We start from the raw sequence: 22,208 nt of genomic DNA, 5'->3' as shown, positions 1-22,208 counted from the left end.
TTGTATTTTGTTCTGAAATGGGTAATCTAATAACATTAGAAAATGATTCCAAACATGGTAGTTTACTGATGGGTTATGTACAGTCATATTTACAACATTATTACAGTATTTTCAATACAATCAATATCATGGTCATAAAAATATGTTGTATTTATAAAACTTTTTTTTTACTTTGCAAATATCTACTACTTAAAAGAAATTTTTTTTTTGCAATAGTCATTTGCCATTTTTTTTGTTCTATCTGAATAAATCACATTCGAGTCCTTTACGAAGAAATCACTCTAAAATTTCTAAAGTGTGCAGCCTCAATGTTAAGTCATATGAATATATATGAATAATATTTTGGGACTCTCAGTCATTATGAGACCAATTAAACATTATTTAAGCAAACAAAGAAATAGGTCACGTAGGGCACCTTCCAACTGAAAATGTTTTCATTACCTGCATTCACAAGCTCAGTCCTTTCATGTGCACGATCAATAATACTACATATATACATACACAGTAAAAAAAAACCCCAACAAGATTTAAAAAGTGCAAAATCAGCATATTGGTTTTGGTAAACATTGTGGAAAAAATGGAGTGTTGAGAGTTTAAAAGATGCAAATTTAGGTATCCTGAAAATCTTTGACACCTTGTGTGTTTGGTTTCATGAGGTTTGGATCTTCAGTCTTTCCCTTTCCCCTTTTTTGGTGCTTTGTTGGATTTGTTGAGGATCTTCATGAGGTTTTTGGACATAAAGTACGGCTTCTGTAGAGATCCGTCGTTACGCTCCAAGTCCTCCACTGTGAGAGTGAGAGCCGAATTGAGTGAAGTGATGTGACAGGACGTGTGTATTGTTGTATCATTCAATTAAAAATCATCCAATTTAAACTGTTAGCTTCTTAGCTTTAGATTGACATTTAAACAATTTAATTTAGTATATTTTCATGTTTCAAAAATCTTTCCCCACAAAAACATTGATTTCTCATGTTGGCAAGTATCAACACTAAAAGGTACTTTTTGCTCATATGTTGATAGGTGTAGATATCAGTCTACGGTGACTGATAATCCGTGAATTCAATCTTATTTTACTCAGTACTCCTGTGTCAATAAAACATTACATTTTGGATGTATAGGATTTTATGAATACTCAGTAAACTTTAAATGTGTACTCACAGAAGCAGAGGAAGAGTGTGTCCACACACATGTTGTACACACTGAAGAATCCATGAGCTATGAGATAGCTACCAAACACCACCGTCTACAAACAAACAGATTTGGAGAAACGGGAAAACCAAAATTATTCCGATGTATCTGAAGATTTATATTAAAACAGAGCAGAATCATTAGTAACTTACAATGATTGGCATCCAGTAGTAGTTAAGGGTTTCAGCGCGGAAAGTGTCTCCTGGTAGCAGTATTCGACCAGAGAAGAAGAAGAAGGACAAAACGCCTGGACAGAGATTGAGATTTCAGTGTCTCTGGTCTTTTCTGATCAGTTCATCTAAATGCTACCTTGGCTTGTTTGTAACAAATCTTTATTTAGGGAAATTAATCCAAATGAATGCTAAAGCTTCTCTATATCTTTTGGATGTGTAAATAAGCAAATTTTTTCTACACAATTTTGCCAAAACGCACACTGCACCCAGGTAGCCAAAAAAATAAGTTCATGCTCTTTTAAACATACTGAATAAATTTATTGGGATCAACCTTAAAAACTTCTAATAAAAAAAATTTTTTACTCCAAATAACTATTTGTATATCAATTACTCGCCCCATGTTACTATAAATTTGTTAAAAACTGTTTTTTTCCGCATGCCTCCACAGTGAAAGAAGAATCCAAAAACAAAGAAAAATGTTGATGAACTGAAGTCAAAGCCTGGAACCAAGATTTGAAGAGAGTACAGGAAAGTTTGGAAAGTACTGAACATCTGGCTAAATGAGACTTCGATTATACTACATGAGTTGTGTGAGAGTTTGTGAATAGATGTTTTGATGTTCTGATGTTATCAAACGTGTACCCCTATGACTTCAATTCATCAACATTTTTCTTTGTTTTTGGATTCTTCATTCACTGTGGAGGCATGCAAGAAAAGTTACTTTTATTAATGAATTTTACATAACACAAGATGAGTAATTCATATGCAAATGTTCATTCTGGGGTGTATAAGTATTCCTCTAAACCCAGCATATGCACACATACACTGTCAGCAACTGTATCATGAACCAGTCCAACAACGCTTCTTTGACAAATTCTCCTAATTCATGGTGTCATCCTTACCGACTCCTGCGACCACCAGGAGCTTCCCAAAGAACAACAGCAGGTCTGTGACTTTATCAAGCACCACAACCCTGAGAGACACACAGGCAGAGTCAGAGAGACACGACATTTGCTGATTCTTTCAAACAAATGCAAATACATTCATGTTAGCAGCAGGTCAGATAACTTGCAGTTGGCTCTGAAAACACAGATAAATGACTTCAGCACAAACCTTATTACATTCCTCATAAGCAGCATGAAAGCATTTTTGGCGGAGACGCAGAAGTTTTTCCCATAAATGGCAATCTGTCGAGAAAACAAAATCAGCATCAAGCATGTTTTATCGTTTTTGATAGTACTCTGGCTGATTTCAAAATAGGGATTATTACTACAATAATGATGTTAGTGGTAAAGACAGGAAGGACCAATAACATGTACGGAAACATGTTGTGCTCACCATGATGTAAGCGTTCCTGTTGAGGAACTTGATGAACTTCTCCAGACACCAGAGGCAGCACTTCATGCAACACAGCACGAAACGTGCACATGGATTCTGCGCCGCTGGAGACAAAAATCCAAAACATACATAAGTACCCAATCATTTATGTGACACTACTGAACTAACAGTGTCTGATTACCAGATGCAGACAGCCTACATGTCTTTAGTTTTATTTTTTCCACTGAGAGATTTGGAGAATAGTTCTAGAGGTGACATAAAGAGACATAAGAGAGAAAATTGTGGCTTGATTCACTTTTTAATATAAGTTTTGATTAACACAAGCAGAGTGCCATCGACTTCCATTATACTGGAGAGAAGGCCGACATCTCTACACTCTGTAACTCACACCAAAAACTACCTTGACTGAGTATTTTTGATATTTGGGTGAACTGTCCCTTTAAAACTAAAATTTGCCCTCGATATTGTGCATTTTGATCCACTGTCAAGATTTATTTACACTGACACACAAGTACAAACAAATTAAACTAAGCAGATAAAACACATTCAGTATTCTTTAACACAGACAGATAACGTGAGAGCGTACGTCAATCTTACCTCTTGTTTTGTGGTCAATGTACTCAAGAATGATCCTCACTAACTGCACCAGCGTCAGAATCAAAGCACCAAACGCCAAAGAGCCCACATGGTACCTGAAATGTACAAAATGATAACTTCTGAACGTCTGGCCCAGGTCTAAAGCGCCCTCCACAAGCCAGAGAGGGAACTGCAGTCCACAAGTTTGATGTTAACTTTTAGTTCTCTTTCTGCATAACCCTCTGTGGGATATAAAAAAGGGGTTGACCGATATTCATTTTCAGGGCTGATACCAATTAAAAGTAGTTAATGAGACTGATAACCAACATTTGGAACCGATATGCATTTACAATAAAAATGCAAATATTTCTGTTAGAATTCAAACTTTGAGATATGACAAACTTTGTTTAAATGCCTTTAGGAAATGTTAAATTAAAACTGAAACTTTTAACATCCTATACAGCAAGTTCTCTGCAACTTTGTTGTGATTAATGTCAAGTGAAAATTAAAAAAAATAATAATAATACATAATTGCTCACTGAGGTTTTACAAAGTAAAAGTTCATCCCATACTGAAACGTTCTTTGCATGTATTGCAGACTGCCTCCCCTGGTGTTAGTTGAGTGTAATACAGTGTAAAACAGACCAGAAAAGGAGAGACAGCTGCACCGGAGCCAAATTAGTGCACTTTTTAATTAATTTTATAGGTGATCATTAAAATAAAACAACAATACAGATAACCGTCAAAATGCCAAATATCGGCCCTGATAATTGGCCAGGTCGATAATCTATCAACCTCAAATATAATGTAAGCATTGCGCTACAATTACTGCACAGAAATCCAGAACTTGGGACTGCAGGTCTTCAGTATTTCAGACACTTTTGACAGGGATGACATTTATTATTGCAGTTTAACCAATGTGGCAGCAGCTTGTTAACATACCTGAGTGTTCGTATGAAGCTCGCAGACAAGGGAAATGTTGGGATATCGCCCGGTTTGGTGAAGGCCCAGTAGTAGGAGGCAAAGGCCCCCGCCAGCGTACACTGCCCCAAAGCGAGGACGAAGTTGACACACCAGAGAAAAGCCACCACGTTGTAGATCTGCAGGTTAAAAAGGTTCCTCTGGAAGACGCCCTCGCTGTTGTATTTGATGAAGATGCAGCTGGCTGAGGGGCAGTCTGGGTAATCTGACGAGTTGAATTTCTGAGAGGACGGCAGAGTGAACGAGTGGATAACAGAGAGTTAGAAAAGAAAAAGGGCAGTGGGTGAGAGGGTGTGTCTGAGCATCAACAGTATAACTTTCACTTCCATTTATTTTATATTTACCTTTTCTTAATGGCTTGTAATTTAGTTTTACATGATGAATATTTTTATATTAGTATTAGTTAATTTACAGTTCTGTTCCTGTGATTTCGCGGCCAAATTACTTCTAGTTCTGCTAATTCCACTAAAGAGAAAAATGTGAGGTTTCACTTCAGGTCACAATTTTTATCCACACTGAGTTTTGCCCACTCACCTGTGGGTCACAGTCCACGGTGCCGTTAATACTCCCACAACCATCAACACTGGAGTTGAGAGCCACCACTTTGTAGACTGGGCCTCCTGAAGTAGCCAAATATCTACAATTATCAATTTAAGAGAAGAACAGATACTCTGGACTGTAGTGCATATAATAAAGACACAAACACACAGCCTCATAAATGTCTGAACAAAAGTCTGTGCCTGCATTGACCTGCTTTATGCACATGCTGCCTTAGTCACCTGTATGTTTTTATTTATGAATGAATGAATTAAACCTTAATGGCCCCAAGGGGAATCACTGTGTGCACAAATGAGGTAAAGCTATTCTTCTAAAACTTAACTTATCTTCTTTCCTGAGTGTGACATATGAAATCTGCAATTTCCATTTGCATGACCTTTTTTACATTTTGTTATGCCTAATGTCTGCAGAATGATCTTAAGCTTTACGATTTGGTGGCCTTGAATGAGTTTAAAAGCACAGTGAAATCCAGGCTGTCTGCATGAAACTGTTTTGTCTGATGGTATTATGTTATGCAAGTCTATGTGCTCTTATATGCTTTCAGGTAAATTTCATTTTTTAAATTGTTGAAACTTTGCTCTCCTTTGCCAGGTCTGGCTGGTAAAAGAGACATAGCTAAATAAAGGCTAAATAAATAAATGGCATGCAGTGACATTAACAGCCTGCATACAAAATATTGAAGGATACAGAGCAGTGGCGCCCCAGTAGGCAACACACACCACGAGGAGAACAAAGGTGACCAGAGGGTACAGCAGAGTGGACATCATGTGACTGATTGCCCTGTGGAGTGAAAACACACATCATGAGTTTACAGGGTGGCTAAATGCAGTCTTCACAGAGAGATAATAAAAAACCCAACATTAGCCTGATATCCCTTTAAACAAATTCACTTTAGGATTAAGATAATCTCATGGGTTAATATTAGTTGCAATTAAAAGTAAGTAAACCCTAAGGACAGTTTTAGTGTACGGTGACTATGACTGACTTGCTGGACTCCTGGATGAGGGCGATGGCTATGAGGATTCTGGTCCGCAGGAAAATGATCGTCAGGAGAATGATCGCCTCCGCCACAGATATGATTATTACTGAGGAGTGAGGAGAGAAAACTGTCACAAGTAGAAAAAAATGCAACCTAAGCATAACTTAAAATGAGAACTCAAAAGACAAATATCCAACAGGAGCTACACTTACAGTCACGGCAAGCAAAAACCCTTAAGGGAATATTTCACCCCCTAATTGATCATTTGTAGATAAAGTACTCACTCTGTGTTACACTGAATTTGGGTAAAACAATCTTGTTTTTCCTGCATGCCCTCATGGTGAAAGACAAATTCAAAAACAGAAAAAGTCTGCATGAAGTGAAGGTTAGGGGGCTGCACTTAACAGAAAAACTACATCAAAACATCCGTTTCCAAACTGGCACACAACATTTGCAGAATAATCCTGGTCTCATTCACCAAGTGTTCTTCCCAAACACATGCATTTTTCACCTAAACATGATGATTAAAACACTTTCACATAAACAGTCTTATGCACAGATGAGCAGCTGCCTGAGCAAGCATGTGTGTTTGAACAGAGTATGTGTGTCTGCATGAGCAGAGTTCAAATGCATGCATGCAGAAGTGCTTTAAACAGTAACGTTTAAGTAAAAATGCAGGTGTTTAGGAGTACTGAGCATACCACTGGATAAATGACATTTAGATTATACTGCAAGAGTTGTGAAAGTTTTGATGCTGTTGTTAAATTCAGTTCCCTTTCACTGCAGTGAATCAATAATTTTCTCTGTTTTGGGGATTTTCTGCTCACTGTGGAGGAATGCAAGGAAGACAAAGTTTTCTTTGTATCTGTATTTTCATGTATTCAGTGTAACATGGGGTGAGTAACTGATAAACATACAGCCATTTAATGGGTTATGTATTCCCTTAAATCTGGGTTATCTTTTATCAGAAGCATTTTACAATGTCATGAATCAAAAGGTGTTGTAAACATGAGGTGTGTATTTAAATGGTTTTATTGCATTTATTTTTGGATGTGGATGTCATGTATGACATCATTGGTTATTTCCATTCAGCGTTTCATTTCCTTTGTACTGGTATTTGCCTCTGTAAAAGGTGCTGTGGCACAACCAGTGTCAGGGATTAACTAGTTATTAAATTACAAAATAAATGTAATTGTAATCAATTACTCAGAAGAATACATCATTAAATAACAGTTACCAATCAAAATATTGGTGATTATAACGGGGTCACATATAAAAAGAAAAATCTTTTCAGTAAAAAGTTAATAAAACATTCACTTTGTTGCTTTACATCTTTTTGCCTTCTTCTGACATATTTGTAGTTCAGCAAAGCTGTTGAGACAAATTTGAGCGCAAAATTAATGCACTTGTGTTTTTAGGTGTTTTCAGCTTCATGGACCTGTTTCAAACATTTGTAGGAAAAGTAATCAAAGAGTAATCAAATGTACTAAGTGACATCAGTTATGTAACTTATTATATTTTTAATAGGGTAACTTGTAATCTGTAATCTACTACATTAGAAAAGTAACCTTCTCAACACTGGTCACAACATCACCAGTGCAGTCTATTTAAATATTTCTTGTTCATAAAGATCTTTTTCTTTTTTATTGTTCTAATCTTTGTATATTGCCCATGACCTAATTAGACACCCATACCTTTAAAGATGCCATAAAGTCCACGAGAAAACTAAAAACATAAGATTCATCACCATGAAAAGAGTTTGGTGATGTTAATGAGACTCACAAAAGGCCAGCCAGGTCTCTTTGACTTGCAGGTAAACATTGAAGTTAGTGGTGAAACCAATGTCAGTGATGGAAGCGGAGGCCTTCCTGTAGTTCTCGTACTCCCAGTAGCAGTGATATATACCTGCAAGAGAAACACACCAACGACTCAGAGGCTCCTTCAAACAGATAATGTCTTCATAACAAATAAACTGCTCTTGGTAACGTTGTGTTCAAAACAGAGTTAAACACAGCAAAACTTTCTCATTGAAAGGGAGTTGGATCTGCATCTGTTGTTTTTTTCACCAGCATAGGAATTGGGCTGCAAAACAACATTTTATTTATTATTTATACGGCCTTTATGATCATACGTGCAGACTTTCACGTTTTCATATGATCTTCCAAGCAGAAAGAAATGAACAAAATTGTACATGTTAATATTTCCTTAAAAAACTGCAGTAGTGTTTACCATACGCCCCGGCACCCAGGACTCCTATGATGAGCACCCACACCATGACTGGAGCAGTGAATCTCAACAGCAACAGGAACAGCAGACTGAGCACCATGGCTATTAGCAGACCGCTGAGAGGGGAGAAGAAACAGTAAGGGAGGCAGAAAACAAAAAAAGAGAAAATTAAAAAAGGTTAAATGTAAAACCAGGTATGAAAGTTTAAAAAAAGGATAAGGATGTGTATGTGATGGAAGGATCAAATATTAAATTATAACACTTATAAAATGTTCTGTAAAAAATAAGGATTTCATGCTTATTTGATACAACTAGAGGTTCAGCTCTATTGCTGAAGTGATAGTTCGGATTTTTTAAAATGAGGTTGTGTGAGGTTCTTTTCCTCAGTCAGTGTATTACTCACAGCAGATGGGGGGTTGGCGTGCACCCAGTACCACCACAGAGGCTGAGCAATGTACTGCTGTGGACCGGAGCAGCAGCAAAATGTATTTTAGCCAACTAAAAAGTCTCACCTTGAAGTTGAAGTGTACACTATACTTCGATTATTTAAACCTTTTAAGCCTTCAGGCGGCCCTTTCCGGTGAGGAACTGAAACTGATATTATCACTCTATTTAAGCCAGACTCCACTGATAAAAACAGTAATTGTAACTCACAGAACACAGGAGTTGCTGCTCCACCACCAGCTCAATTAGTTATATCGTTTGTAACCTTGTGAGATTTTGGTAAATCTGAACTAAGCCTTTAAAACACAAAAGTCACACGTTACAACTAAGTGATTGAAGCAGCGGTAGACCAGCAGCTCCAGTGTTCAGTGCATTAAAATGACTACGTTTCAGTTTCATTTCACTTCCCTCTTAGAGAGGGCTGTCTGATTACAAGGTAAAGTGGTAAAATTTTCAAAATAAAGTACTCCAGTACTTAGCTTCTGTGACTCCGGCCTGCTTCTCCAAACTGTAAGCGCGCCAACTGCCATCTACTGTATGTAATACACTGACTATGGAGGAGTACCTCAAACTACGCCACTACAAAAAAAATCCAAACATCCTTTTAATCTTAATAATAGTAATTTCTATCTGTATTCATGCCAGTAGGTGGCAGCGTATATTTGGTTTAAGTTCTGCAAGGCAACTCACAGCAGGATCCACGGCCATGACGATGCAAAATCCTCAAAGATTCGGACGCCAATCTCTCTGGCATTGAAGCCTTTCACAATATCACTAACAGAGACACAAGTACGGACAAGCTGCGTTGGTGACAGTTCTCATTTCAAACAGTAAAAGTGAAAAGTGAAGGGTCAGGAAAAAAGAAAAATAAAGTGCTGAAACAAGAAAAACTATGAAACCTGTTCATAAACAAAACCAATGAAAGCAGCTATAATATGTTACAAAAGTTACTTACTTTAAAGTTACTAAAGTAATGTAGTGGTAAAGATAATAATTATAATAATAACAATTTCACTTATATAGCACATTTACAAACAGAATTTACAAAGTGCTTTGACAAACAAGGCAAAGCAGAAAGGAGGGGAGTTTTTTGCAGACATAACATGACAAATACAGCCAAACAGTAATACCGAACTAACGCAAGACAAAAGAGAGACAGAAACAAAAATAACAACAGCAACCCCCAGCCGGGGAAGAATAAAAAATAAATAAATGAAACGATAAAATAAAAAACTAACTTAAATAGATGAATAAAATAGACAAATCAAAATAGAATTTAAGTAGAATTAAAAAAAAAGTCAAAAATAAAATAGACGACATCACATAAAAGCAAGTCTATAAAAATGGGTTTTAAGAAGTGGTTTAACAGATAAGCTAAAAAGATAGAGCTAAGCCCAGACACTGAGTGGAGTATTTTTCGGCATGTTGTAAGAGTTACTACTCTAATTCTTCAAGTCCCAAGAGAGCGTTTCTCACAGCATCTAAGGCTACAAGAGCAACTACAACCAGCTGCTACACTAAGAGTCAACACACAAACTCACGACACCACCGACCCTGTGCTGGTAATGAAGACAAGAAAGAAACACGTTAATTAAAAATGTGTGTGTCTTCATATGTGCCGTTATCTCTGATTTAAGAGTGTGTGCTGAAATTAATGGAGCAGTGTGTAGGATTTAGAGTTATCCAAGCGTGAATTCCCTGTTAGGATTCCTTCAGGGTTCATTGTTCAGGTGGTTTTTACCAGAAGCTGAATAATCCACTCCTTCTCTCCAAGAGAAACTGACCAGGTGATTTAAACTCGTAAAAACACTGAAAAAAGCAGTTTCATGTTAAAAAGTCACTTTTTCCAATGCTCTTCAACTTGTCGTGGAGAGGCTGCCAACTACGGTGGCTGACGTGAAAACACAAAATGCCAATGGGCCTACTTCATCTGATTTTAAGGTGACAAAACGCAACATTTCTTATTATACACCAGGGTTCATATGGACACTTTTAAGTTAGTTTCAAAGCACTATTTTTAAATTTCAAGGATTTTTTTATTTTCAAAGCAACTGATTGACTTTTAAAAATATTTTATTAAATACAAATAAATTACATGATCAGTGTCAACTAGTTAGAAAAATGAAAAAAATCCTCATTAAAACAGCACAATCTGTAGCACAAGGAAACAATGCCAGCTGGAACTTAAGTTGTATTTTCATGATATTGGAGCACTGCTTAATAGAGAGGGAAAAAAAAATCATGGTCAAAAACCGGCTCACTAAGTTCAGTCATGTTAGGTTTTGCCATGTCAACATTTGCCTACTGGCTTTGCTGGAGTTTTATGAGTAGAGTGAAGTAACAATGAACTACAGTGTCGGGCAGCAAATGATAAATGTGAGGGAGATAGGAGAGGGTGACGGCGCCGGCGTCCAGACAGACACGTCAGAATAACATTTTAAAAAAGAAAAGAAAAAAAGAAAAAGCATAACAATTTCTAATTCTGAGCAAATTAATTATAATAACTTGATAAACAAAAAAGCTTTGTTTAAAAAGGTGCTATTTTAAAAGTATTCAAGAACTTGATTTTTTCCCCCTGAAAATTCAAGCTCTTCAAGGACCATGTGCGAACCCTGTTAACACTAAAGAAAACATACCTTTTATATAACATTCCATTTCTGCCAATACATCCCTCTAAATCCTACACACTGGACCATTTGTTTTCAACATATAATGAGGTCATGAATCCACTGTGTCTTACCCAGTGCCGTTCATGATTAGGGAGGATGTTTCATTGACTGAGGAGGGTAATCCTGGAACTTTGGAAAACTCTGCAGGGATATCCGCCAGTTTTGTGATATCGGGTAAACATCTCCCCAGCACTAACAGAAGAGAAAATTACATCAGCTTGGAACTGAATTATACTGTATTACTAATTTTACATTTAAGCACAAGCCATCATCCACTGGATAAAGATGGATACAAACAAAAAGTAGTGGTGTAGTTCCTGTTCAGTCACAGTTAAATTAACACTTTTAAATTCCTTTAAAATTATGTGGAAAAACTCAGTTGGAACAACTTAATTTTTATGAGTTCTAAACTTAAAAACTTGTGTTTATACATATGGTAATTAGATACATAACACTTTAAAATTCCATTTAAATCATGTGAAAAAATTAGTTGGACCGACTTAATCTTTATTTGAAATTAACCTAAAAACTTGTGCTCATAATTATGGTAATTGGTACTTAATTACTATATTCTATGAACACATATTTATAAGTTGATTACTCAAAAATAAAGTTGTTCCATCTAATTTTCTATTTTAAACAAAATTTAAGGTGTTATGTACTAAATTAACTGAAATTATTATGAACACAAGTTTTTAAGGTGATCATAAAAATTGCAACTAATTTTTCCTCATTATTTAAAGGGAATTTTAAAGTTTTGTGTACTTAATTATCATATTTATGAACAAAAGTTTTTAAGTTGATAACTAACTCCAGCAACTACTTTTTTGCACATAATTTTAAAGGAATTTTACAGTGTTGCCACATGAAGCTTCATGAAACTAATAACTAGCCTTTTAACGAGAGCAGTTTCACCTACCAGAGGTTGTAGGCATTAAGAAGAAAGGACACAGCTCCTTGTCCACAATCTCTTGAACACTCTGAAAAAACATCACGTGGTAAGAAAAAAATCCATGTGGGTGGATGATCACAATACATAACATCTTTCATAAACTAAAATGATTCCTTTAAAAATAAAAAAAATATTTTTAAAAAATGTTACATTTGGGAACTTTCAGGGAAACACCCAACATGCAGTAACAAACCGGGACTCACCAGTTCAGTAGTTGCCAGGTCTAAGTGTGGCACACAGAGGCTTTGATTGAAAACTTCTGCTGGCTTTTTGGTATATTCCAGTATTCCCACAGCCCAGAACTCAGAGGGACAGGTTGAAACGCACACCTTCAGGTAGTGAAAAAGATGACTTTTTTTAACATTTGGAAAATACAGTAAATGGTAAAAAATAAATAAATAAAAAATCAAGCAGCCTTTTCTACCTGTGTGGTTGGACACTGAAAACCGTTGAGAGCAGTTGCCATAACATTAACGGATGTGGCACATTTAAGAATGTCCATGTAGAGCAGGCTGGGTCGGCCTCTGAGACAGAAAGAAAGAGTTGATTTTGTATCAGTTAAATGCATATTTATTATATTAAGTGCATGTAAAAATATATGAAAAAGTAAAAAAGAGTAATTACTGATTTGGTGTGATGCCACAGAACCACCCGGTTGAGTTTCTTGGATAAAGAACATGTCTTGGATCTCCATAGAGCCAAGCTAGTAGACAAAACCATACACACATTCAAACAGAGATAAGAAGAAAAGCTGATGACGCAAAACATAATGACAAGTTAGTTACGCTCCATTATGTCCATTTTATGTTTGGCACTGACAAAGGGCATGTAGGGATAGGTGTGAAAAATATACTCTATGTAGACTGGCTCACAAATTACCAATTTTTTTAGCACCTGTCAAAATAATGTATGTTTTCAACTATGATTGTCTACGACATCACATCTATCTATATGTGTTACATTAAAACACATGCTTGGGACTGTATCTCTGTACACTGCACTTGTTCTGTGAACCTCGGACCTCGGCTCATTCCTTGGACAGTTAAACATATTTTTACACAAACCACCACTTCTAAAAACTGCACTGCTCTGTCATTTTAATTAAGGTATATTGTATATATTTAAAAAAAAAAAATTCTAGTTCTGTTATCTGATGCCTTTCACAATCTATTTCTAAGTTCCCACAAATTACAAAAAAATGACCTGAAAATTAGTTTGTTTTTTTTTTTAGTTTTCTGGTGTGTGTGTGTGTGTGTGTGTGTGTGTGTGTGTGTGAGAGAGAGAGAGAGAGAGAGACTCAGAAGGTGCTGAAAATTATATGTATTTAAATTTTCAGCACTTTTGGGGTTTTTCTTTGTCTTTGTTTTTTTTTTACTTTTTTTTTTTTGCTTATTTTCAGGTAATTTTACTTCTTTAACTTCTTTATCTTTAATTTTCTTTTTCCAAAGTATTTTTTGCCTATTAAACAGGACAGCTTATTTACGGTGAAAGGGGAAGTGAGAGGGGACAACATGCAGCAAAGGGCCATACATTGGAATCAGGTGAGCTACTGAGCGCCCCTTTAATTTCATTTTCTATTAATATATTTATGTTATGCACCAACCGATCAAAGCAAATTCCTTGTTTCTGTGCAAACCTACTTCTGATCTACTTCTTTTGATTTTGAAAAAAAATGTGATGGTAATATAACTCAAATGTCCTATTCAGGTCACAAAATTTGGTGTTCTACCAGATGTTCACACGTTATTCCAGTCCAACCACAAGAGGGCCCAACAGTCTCTCTGACAGGATGATCTTACAGTTCTGATCTCTTTTGTCCCGCTAGAGTTTTCTTTGAGTGCACTTATTGTGAGTCACGTTATTTAAAGTGTCATCTACTCTCTTCATCTTAGTGACACACACACAATTTTTCACTAAAGAATAAATCCAGTGATTATGTATCAACACTGACCTGCAAGTAACTACAAAAACAACTTCACCTAAGCTGACCAGTGCTTTTGAACTGCTTCCACTGAAGGAAATAGCCGATAATTTGGGACACGGTCAGCCGCTGACACACATATTACGTATCAGGCTTTTGTTGACTCTAGATAAGAGGGCCCTGAGTGTTGGAATGAGTTTGGTGACGGGGCAATAAAGAGCCGCTGACTGGATGTTTGCAGGGAAATCAGCTGTTCGGACTTTAACGCATATATTGTAATACTCTTTTAAATCACTTCTTAAAACTCACTTTTACAGACTTGCTGATATGTAATGTCACCTTTATTTATTTATTCATTTTTAATCTCTCTTTCTCAAATCATTTTGCTGCTCTGACTCTAGTTATCCGTTCCTTATCCTTCTTATGTCCTTTTATGACCATCTTTTCATGTTTTAATGAACTTACTTGTTCATTTATCTTTTATTCATGTTTTTACCTTCTTATCTTTGTTTTATCCCCACTGATGTGATGTTGTCTCCTTATATTATTTTTTACATAGTTTTTATCATCTTTTACTGCATTGAAAACAAATAAATGTATTTCTTAAAATATTTGTTCAGTTCCCTGCGCAAAAAAGTGGAAGAGAAGGGAAAAGAGAGGAGACAGTGGAAAACAATGACTGATTATGTAGGTAGGGGAATAGGGGACTGTGTTGGTGTCAGGTTACTCTCACCTAAAATCCCGACTGCTATGTAGCCGAGGATGACAGCCATGAACAGGATGCAGCAGATTATATCAGTGCATCCCCTGATGAAGAGAAGAGAGACAGCAACAGGTTAATGTGTGCTGGCTGAGCTTTGCATGAAAATTTGCCTGGTGGCTGACAAATGTGATTCTGTCAGTCAACATAAAGTCAGCGAAATTTCACAAGATATTTATACTGAAACAGGAAACAAACAAATGAAAGATTCACCTTTTCTTTATGGGTCCATTGAAGTTTGGGTCAAACTGAGCAGGTTCTCCTGGGAAAAGAAAACAGGATTAAAAAGCTTTTAATGCAAAGTCAATTAATCACAGACTGGTGCAATGTTATCATGTGACATTAATCAGCAAGTGTGTTTGGTTTCACAGAGATTATCAAGGACACATTAGTTTATCGCTAAATTCTGTAATGGCATTTAACCCGCCTTTACACTTCAAGGAAACACACTGCTGATTAAATCTGTGCATATGGTCAGTAGCTGAAATACTGTAAATATGAGGAAGTTGGTGCTCTTTAAAAAAAAAAAGACTCTTGAGGGGAACGGCTAATTTGTTCATTTTGACCTGAGCTCATTTTTAACATCCCAAAGGAAAAATTTGCTCCTCACAGCAATCTTTTCTTTGTCTCTGAGAAATAAATCAGCGTCTTATATCAAGATTACTAAATTCTGATCTGCTTCTTCCAAACCCTTCCTTAGGAGAAATAAGGAATAAATAATAAAAGAATAAATCAGTAGGAGTTCTAGCTGTGTTGATAAGCTTTTGAGAGTTTTCTCAGCTCCGTAAACAGAAAAAATAGATTTGAGACTTGTTCAAGTTGTCCAGGTTTTCTTTTGTATCTCACTGGTGTCTCAAGAGTTGACAATTAAAGAGAGATACAAAAATTAGTGTAGTGAGAAAGAAAAAAATAAAAGACAAGAGGAAGGCTATTTCTCAGAAATGGAATTTAAGAAGTAAGAAAATTCTCAAAATCTCATACTTACATTATATTAACCATTTGAAACCTGAAGAAAATTGGCCTGATTTCTTTCAAAAATATTGGAAGAGGGCAATTGACAGCTGAACAAGAAATTACCGTTAAACGTAAATGTTAAAAGAAAATTACATGAAATCAGCAAGAAAATAAAAAATGAACACAAAGAAATTACTTGGAACATTTTTTTTAAAAAAAACAACATACTTATAAATATGTCCTATAATATAATTTGAAGTATATAATTACAATAATCACACACACATATATATATATATATATATATATATATATATATGTATATTCTCTTTTCACCATTTGCAAATTTCTTGCTGATTTTTTTCTTGCATTTTTTGAATGTCTTGGAAGGATATTAGACTGATTTTCTCAGGTTTTAAACATTTGCTTTTGAAAGGCATCTGAAGGCAGCACAAGAACACTGATGTCGATCCAGGTTTCAAAGGGTTAACTTCAGTTATGTCTAGGAGAGAAGGCTGTACAACGTCAAAATTTTATTTTGAATTTTCCTTTCCTTTGGTAAATGAGTTTCAGGATAAGAAATATATTGAAGTTTGTCCTTTTCTTGGAGTTAATAAATTACAGTGTAACTGAATGAGGAAAAACTTTTATAGACAAGAGATTTTATGGGTTAGTTGCTCACGGGTGCTTTATAATGACATGACCATAACAGAGGTGACACGTATTACAGGAAAGAAACGTCTCATTTTTGTTTCCTGGAACAGAGAGACAGAGAGAGAGAGAGAGAGAGAGAGAGAGAGAGAGAGAGACTGCCAACAGGAACAGACATTGATGCCTACATGGTGTTGTTCAACTCACACAAGCTGCTTTCCATTTGAACTAAAGAATAGTTTGATCACCATAGTTCCCTCATTTGCTGCGAGAATAACGACAAAGGGATCAGAGTTGAGGCACGACAGTGACACTCGCAGCTCAGGCTTATTTGAATACAATTTGAATTCAAAGTATGGCTTTTGGAAGAGAAAGAGTCACAGATGTTTGATCATTTTAATGGTTAAAATTGATGATCTGATAAGTTGTTTGACAAGATCTCAATGAAAAACATTCCTATAATGGGAGTCAAATCTGTGAGTCTTAATTAGCTTTCATTCCTTCATCCTGTCGGGCAGGAAAAACAAAGCAAACGGCTTAGAGCATGTGATCGTAAGATACACCTGACACCGTTTGGCAGGTATCAGATTGAAAAAAAACAAAACAAAACAAAAGATAACCATGTACGAGAATAAGCATTTCATATAAGGTTGTGCTGAAGATTCTGAACATACAATGTGACAAAAAGTGTGCAGGAGTTCCTATGGTTATGTGTGGGATTTCTATCTGATACATGCAAATATTAAAGTGCTTTCTGAATTTGATTAGCCCTCAGGAATGGAAATTTTACCATGCGGCTGATCATAAATATTTCTCTCAGCAGCTACAGCAAAATGATCTCCACTGACTGTAATTTGAAAAGGGGTGAACGGAGACTGTGTCAACACTACAAGCACACTCTCAGGACACCTGAGTATGATGCAAATACTCAAACAGGATGTAATAAGGTTGTAGCCTTTCAGTCGGCTCCAAGATTTAACACAGAACACATACATTTAGGATGCTGGTTTCACAAACTTCTACACAAAAGCCAAATTAAAAAAAAAAAAAAAAAGTCCATGTAGCAGTGGCACAGTGAGAATAAAATTCCATGTCTTACATAAATACTGTCCTCTAAACAAACTCTGATGATACAGTAATATCTAATATGGATCTTATGTAAACAGCATGTGAATTTGACAGACTACTCATCCGTGTCATTGCCTTTAAACTGTGTCATAGACCTTCATTAGTGAAAGAAAAATGACTGTGACAGTGATATGAAGTTTTCTCAACAAGGGAACCTGTTCATCAGCCTCTTGTAAAGCCATGAGTGTCATATTTCAGCTGTGCCAGGACACTGCTGTGTCTGGAGTCAATGACAACAAGGAAAATGTCTCACTGTGACTGTGCAACACATATAAAAATGTACTTTTCAGAATTTATGCCCTTGTAAAAAGCTGAGGGAAAGCTTTAAAGCTGTAAACCTTGGACACCAGACAGGATGGCTGTAAGACGATGGCTGTGAGGGTCATCGCTTGACCTTGGGTTTCTAATTTTATTTTGTTTATCAAAGAAATGTGTCACTTGAATCAAAGAATATCTTTATTTAAGTAGTCGTGATGAATATTGTAAAGATCATTGGTTTATTGTAAACTTCACCCTTCTCTATGTTTTATTGTTAAAAGAAATGACAACAAGAGTAATTGGCAACTTGCAGTGTGCACAGACCTATCGTAAGAAAACGTAAGAAAGAAAAAGAAAAGAAATAGAGTAATCATTACAAAGGGGCGTATCCATTTAAAAGTGTGGTTGATATAATTGTCAAAACTGTTATGTGACTCCTGAATAACGTCATGGTTAAACATGTCAGCAGCAGAAGGGACTCTTATCATTACAAATGCTCAAGAGAACATGGAGAGTATACGGTTGAAACTAAAGATCACTTTCATTATGGATTGATGAAAATGATAAATGATTTAGCCAATAAAATGTCAAAAAATAGTGATGGATGCCCATGATAGTTCTCCAGTGCCAAAGATGAAAAAGTGCCAAACCCAAACTGCTGTTGTCAAAAACAATGATTTATCCATACATAAGGACTCTAAATATTTAAAATGATTTCAATACTCATTTTTCATAGTATCAATATCACTCATTCTTGCTCTTTTTTATTGTAAATGTTTACTACATTCTGCTTTTTTCTACTTTTAACCAAGTTATCCTTATTTTATTTTGCTATGAAAATGTCTATTTTTGCCTATGGTATCAAAAATATATTAAACATTTCTAAAGTGAAGTTAGAAATTGCTGTATCATGACAACTCTAATCCAAACAAATTCAGTTTAATAGCATAAATATATGACAGAGAAAAGTGTCCTCACATTTGTGAAGCTGTGAACAGCAAATATTTGGCAGATTTTCTTCAAGTTTAATAAAATAAATCTACCTGATATTAGAAGGCTGACATGGTATACACTATATCTTTAATTCTTCAAAATATAACGTTATATAAACATAACATGACATCCTTTTTTTTCATTTTCTGACATCTTAAAAAAATATTATTAAATTAATATTATATTTCAGTGGATATTAGTAACTGCTGTTTTTTGTTGTTTGTTTTTTTTATGACATCTATGTAAGATTTGCATTAACCGTCAGCACTTTCATCCTGACTGTTTGGCGCCCACTAATTTATTGTTTTTATCTAAAGTATTATGACCCATGGGAGAGGAATTATTTAAGTGTATGAATGTTTGTGAAGTTTTTAAGTGAATGTGAAGCAAAAAACAAATTCACATGTGAGTAGACAATAAAGATGTCTATCCTATTATATTATATTATATCTTATTTTTGGGAGGAATATTGTACTACTATGTGATGAATTTTAGACCGCTTTCAAAAACAGACACTCCGCTTTTCAAAATAAACCCATTAGTGACTCTCCAGCTTAATACATTACCTACATTAACTTGGTTGTGATTTAAATACGACCTGAGTCTTTTCCCCTTGTTGCCTCAAGCAGCTTTAACAAACTTCCTTGTCAATGATTTGCAGCAAAAAACCCTCGCAAGTCACTCATTTCCCAACACTGAGTGTCTTCACAGGAAAACGGGTTGCATTCAAAGCGTGTAACTGCTCAAAGACAGACAAAACCCAAACATGTTGTACAACAAAACGACCAAACTTAATTGGGCAACAACTGGCACTCTGAATGCAAAAGGATTTCTACTTCCTCATAAGAGAACTAGCAGGAAGCTGATTCCTATTTGCCGAAACATTAATTTATATACAAAGGCTTTTGAGAACAGAGACTCAGTAGATGTCGCTATGATTAGTAAACTGTTAGCTTGGACATTTGCGGCCTTTTCTTCTGTTTTTCTCATATTCTCTGGTGTTATTGGAGGAGAGATGAAATCCGATGGGATATTTACCTCCAGGGAGGGTTTATTTACTGTGGCCTTTGAAAACCTCCCTGACTGTCAATAGAAGTGTGACACCATCAATTCGTCAAATACCACAAAGAGTAAACAGGGATGCAGAGATCCGCTGACAGAAGGCTGAAAAAACAAACAGTCAAAGGCAGGTCTGACATGTGTCAGCAGACAGTCAACTTTCTCTACTCCACCCCCCTCAGTCTGCATATACCACAAAAAAAAAAAAAACCATTTAAAGATTCAACTACATAAAGGGTCAGCTTGTCTGTTATGTAGCTTGGGGCCAGACCCAAACAAGCTTTTAAAAGTTAAATAAAATGAATAAATATCCTCTGCATGACAAGCAAAAATAAATCTTAGGTTCCAGCTTTACAACTGACATTATTTTAAGTTTCTCTGAGTCTTAAGAAAAAGTAAACAGGATTTTTTGGGAAGGGGTTTTGGACTGTTGGTTGGACAAAAGAAAACATTTGAAGACGCCGCCTTCAACACCGTGAAAAAAAAAAAAAAAGATTACGAAAGGAAATATTTGGCTAATTAAATGACAATGAATATAATCTTTAGCCTCAGGCCTTAAGTCAATGATTACAGTCACAGCCCAAAGCAACAAATCAACATTTGTTTAGTGTGAAAAAGGTCCGTGAATTAGATTTCTAAATAGCCATGGATAGCTTATAGCTCACAACAAAATAAAGACAGCCTTCATGACAACAACGCAAACACAGACTATTTTTTATATCTTTTTATAAGCGCTGCTCAGTTGACAGTGTGGTTGTTTTAATGCATTGTTTCCTGACACCCTGAAGCCTTGTCAATGTGCTTTTTCATTTTTAAATTTATCTTTGAGGATTTCTAGAGGCCCAAAATAAAAAAGTATACAATATTTTACATAAAAACATGATTAACACTAGCCAAAATAATAATAATAATAATAAAATAAAACCTAACTGATTTAAAATATGTTTTTATTTTCTGACTGGCAAACTTTCCTGTTTATTGTAAGCCATTTCCTCTTTTGTAGGTCAACTATCTGGGATGTTTTGGCTCAGCAATAAATATATTAAAAAATTCTGACATCATTTTGTTGTATGTAAACCATTAAACCATGTTTATTGATAGCGTGTTGGCACACATAGGCCTACATGCTGACTCACAAACACATCAGTAGACACATTTGGCCCCAGGGAAAGATTTTAGTTTGTCTCTTTGGCACAATTTAAACTGTAGAAGCTGTATTTAAAAACAAAAAGTAAGAAATTTACCACTAAAGATTAAAATAGGTTGATAATTGCTTATGAAATGTAATATGACCTAAGGTTAAAGATAGCTAACACTAACAAACAAAGGAATACGGTAACAGTGAAAATAATTCGGTAAAATTACATATCACAAACTTCTCTTGCAGACACAAAATTTTGGAAAAACTCAGCATGAGACTAAAAATAAACACGACTTTCTGACTTGTTAAAAGTAGTTGTTATTTAACGTTAATTAGCTAGTTAGCTGGAGATGTTGGTGTTAACAGTGAATGCTCTGAGGTAACGGGCGATGTCGACTCACCGTACTCTGAGTCCGGGTTTTCCTCCTGTTTTTTACCCATTCTCCGCCTTTAACCTCCACCTTTTTCTGCCTCAACTTCTAAAATTAACCGTAAAACTTTGCTAAAAACAAGATAAAAGCTCTAAAACAGCGTTTAAACCGAGCTCCACCGTGTCTGAGCGGACCTGGTTACTAAGTTAAATCTTTTTCTTCCTGGCGGTTGTAACTAGGCAGTGACGGCACGAGGGCACCTGCTGAGGGATGCGCACCTGCGCGCGCCTCCGAGATCGTTTATTGACGTAGTGAGGAATCACTCTGATCTGAATATGATTGTGTTAACCTGAACTTTTAGGGTTAACTAATTTGGTTTAATTAGGGACTGTTCTTTATGTATCAGAGGAAAGGGTGGCTGGAGTGTGACTTTATGATTTTTTTAATGTTTGTTTGTTTTTTTTATTCTCATTATTATTATTTCTGATTTTACTTTGAGCCTCCCAAAGCCACAAACAGCCTGTTTTTCTTTGAGCCTCCCTGAGTGACTTATAGAAATGCATGACCCTCCCTCCACAATAAATTTGTTATTAGATTTGATGGTTGGAATTTAGAGTTTGGGTTTATTAACATTTGCAAGAGAACTATACTATATTTATATATTAAAATTAAATAATGTCAAAACTACAGCAACATTGATGTGTAACTAGATTAGGTTTTTTATGTATCATTATTATTATTATTTTGTTGTTATTATTATTTAAAATGTATATCTATAATTGATACATGTTTGTCAAAGTTTTTGCCTTTAAAGAGATATTGCTATGAGGGATGGAGTTTGTGAATGTTTGTTCTGTTTATTTCAAATGAACAAAAAAATTCAATAAA

General features: G+C 35.6%; 1 protein-coding gene across 1 annotated transcript; it reads right to left on the bottom strand.

Annotated features, from left to right (window-relative positions):
* Window positions 1-46: 46 nt before the first annotated feature.
* On the bottom strand, window positions 47-21,592 carry slc44a4 (solute carrier family 44 member 4). Its single transcript, XM_042506880.2, has 22 exons — window positions 21,351-21,592; window positions 14,979-15,027; window positions 14,739-14,812; window positions 12,709-12,787; window positions 12,509-12,608; window positions 12,288-12,413; window positions 12,052-12,112; window positions 11,204-11,324; window positions 9,154-9,237; window positions 8,023-8,135; window positions 7,576-7,698; window positions 5,800-5,899; window positions 5,502-5,594; window positions 4,791-4,893; window positions 4,218-4,477; window positions 3,297-3,391; window positions 2,700-2,803; window positions 2,475-2,548; window positions 2,264-2,334; window positions 1,341-1,435; window positions 1,159-1,243; window positions 47-785 (listed from the first exon to the last, which is right to left on the bottom strand). The coding sequence occupies exons 1-22, from the start codon at window positions 21,388-21,390 to the stop codon at window positions 667-669; spliced, it is 2,169 nt and encodes a 722-aa protein (XP_042362814.2). The 5' UTR covers window positions 21,391-21,592; the 3' UTR covers window positions 47-666.
* Window positions 21,593-22,208: the final 616 nt, after the last annotated feature.

Source organism: Plectropomus leopardus, chromosome 17 (assembly GCF_026936395.1).
Source record: "Plectropomus leopardus strain MGB_pleo_1.0 chromosome 17, ASM2693639v1, whole genome shotgun sequence".
Taxonomy (NCBI): domain Eukaryota; kingdom Metazoa; phylum Chordata; class Actinopteri; order Perciformes; family Serranidae; genus Plectropomus; species Plectropomus leopardus.
Note: the sequence above shows the minus strand (reverse complement) of the source record. Positions and strands in the feature narration are given on the sequence as shown.

Coding starts and splice junctions, on each gene's coding strand:
- slc44a4 (XM_042506880.2), bottom strand. CDS start 21,390: ATGGGTAAAAAACAGGAGGAAAACCCGGACTCAGAGTACG. Junction 4,478..4,790: donor CCGTGGACTGTGACCCACAG/GTGAGTGGGCAA, acceptor CCGTCCTCTCAG/AAATTCAACTCGTCAGATTA. Junction 1,244..1,340: donor ACTACTGGATGCCAATCATT/GTAAGTTACTAA, acceptor GTTTGTTTGTAG/ACGGTGGTGTTTGGTAGCTA.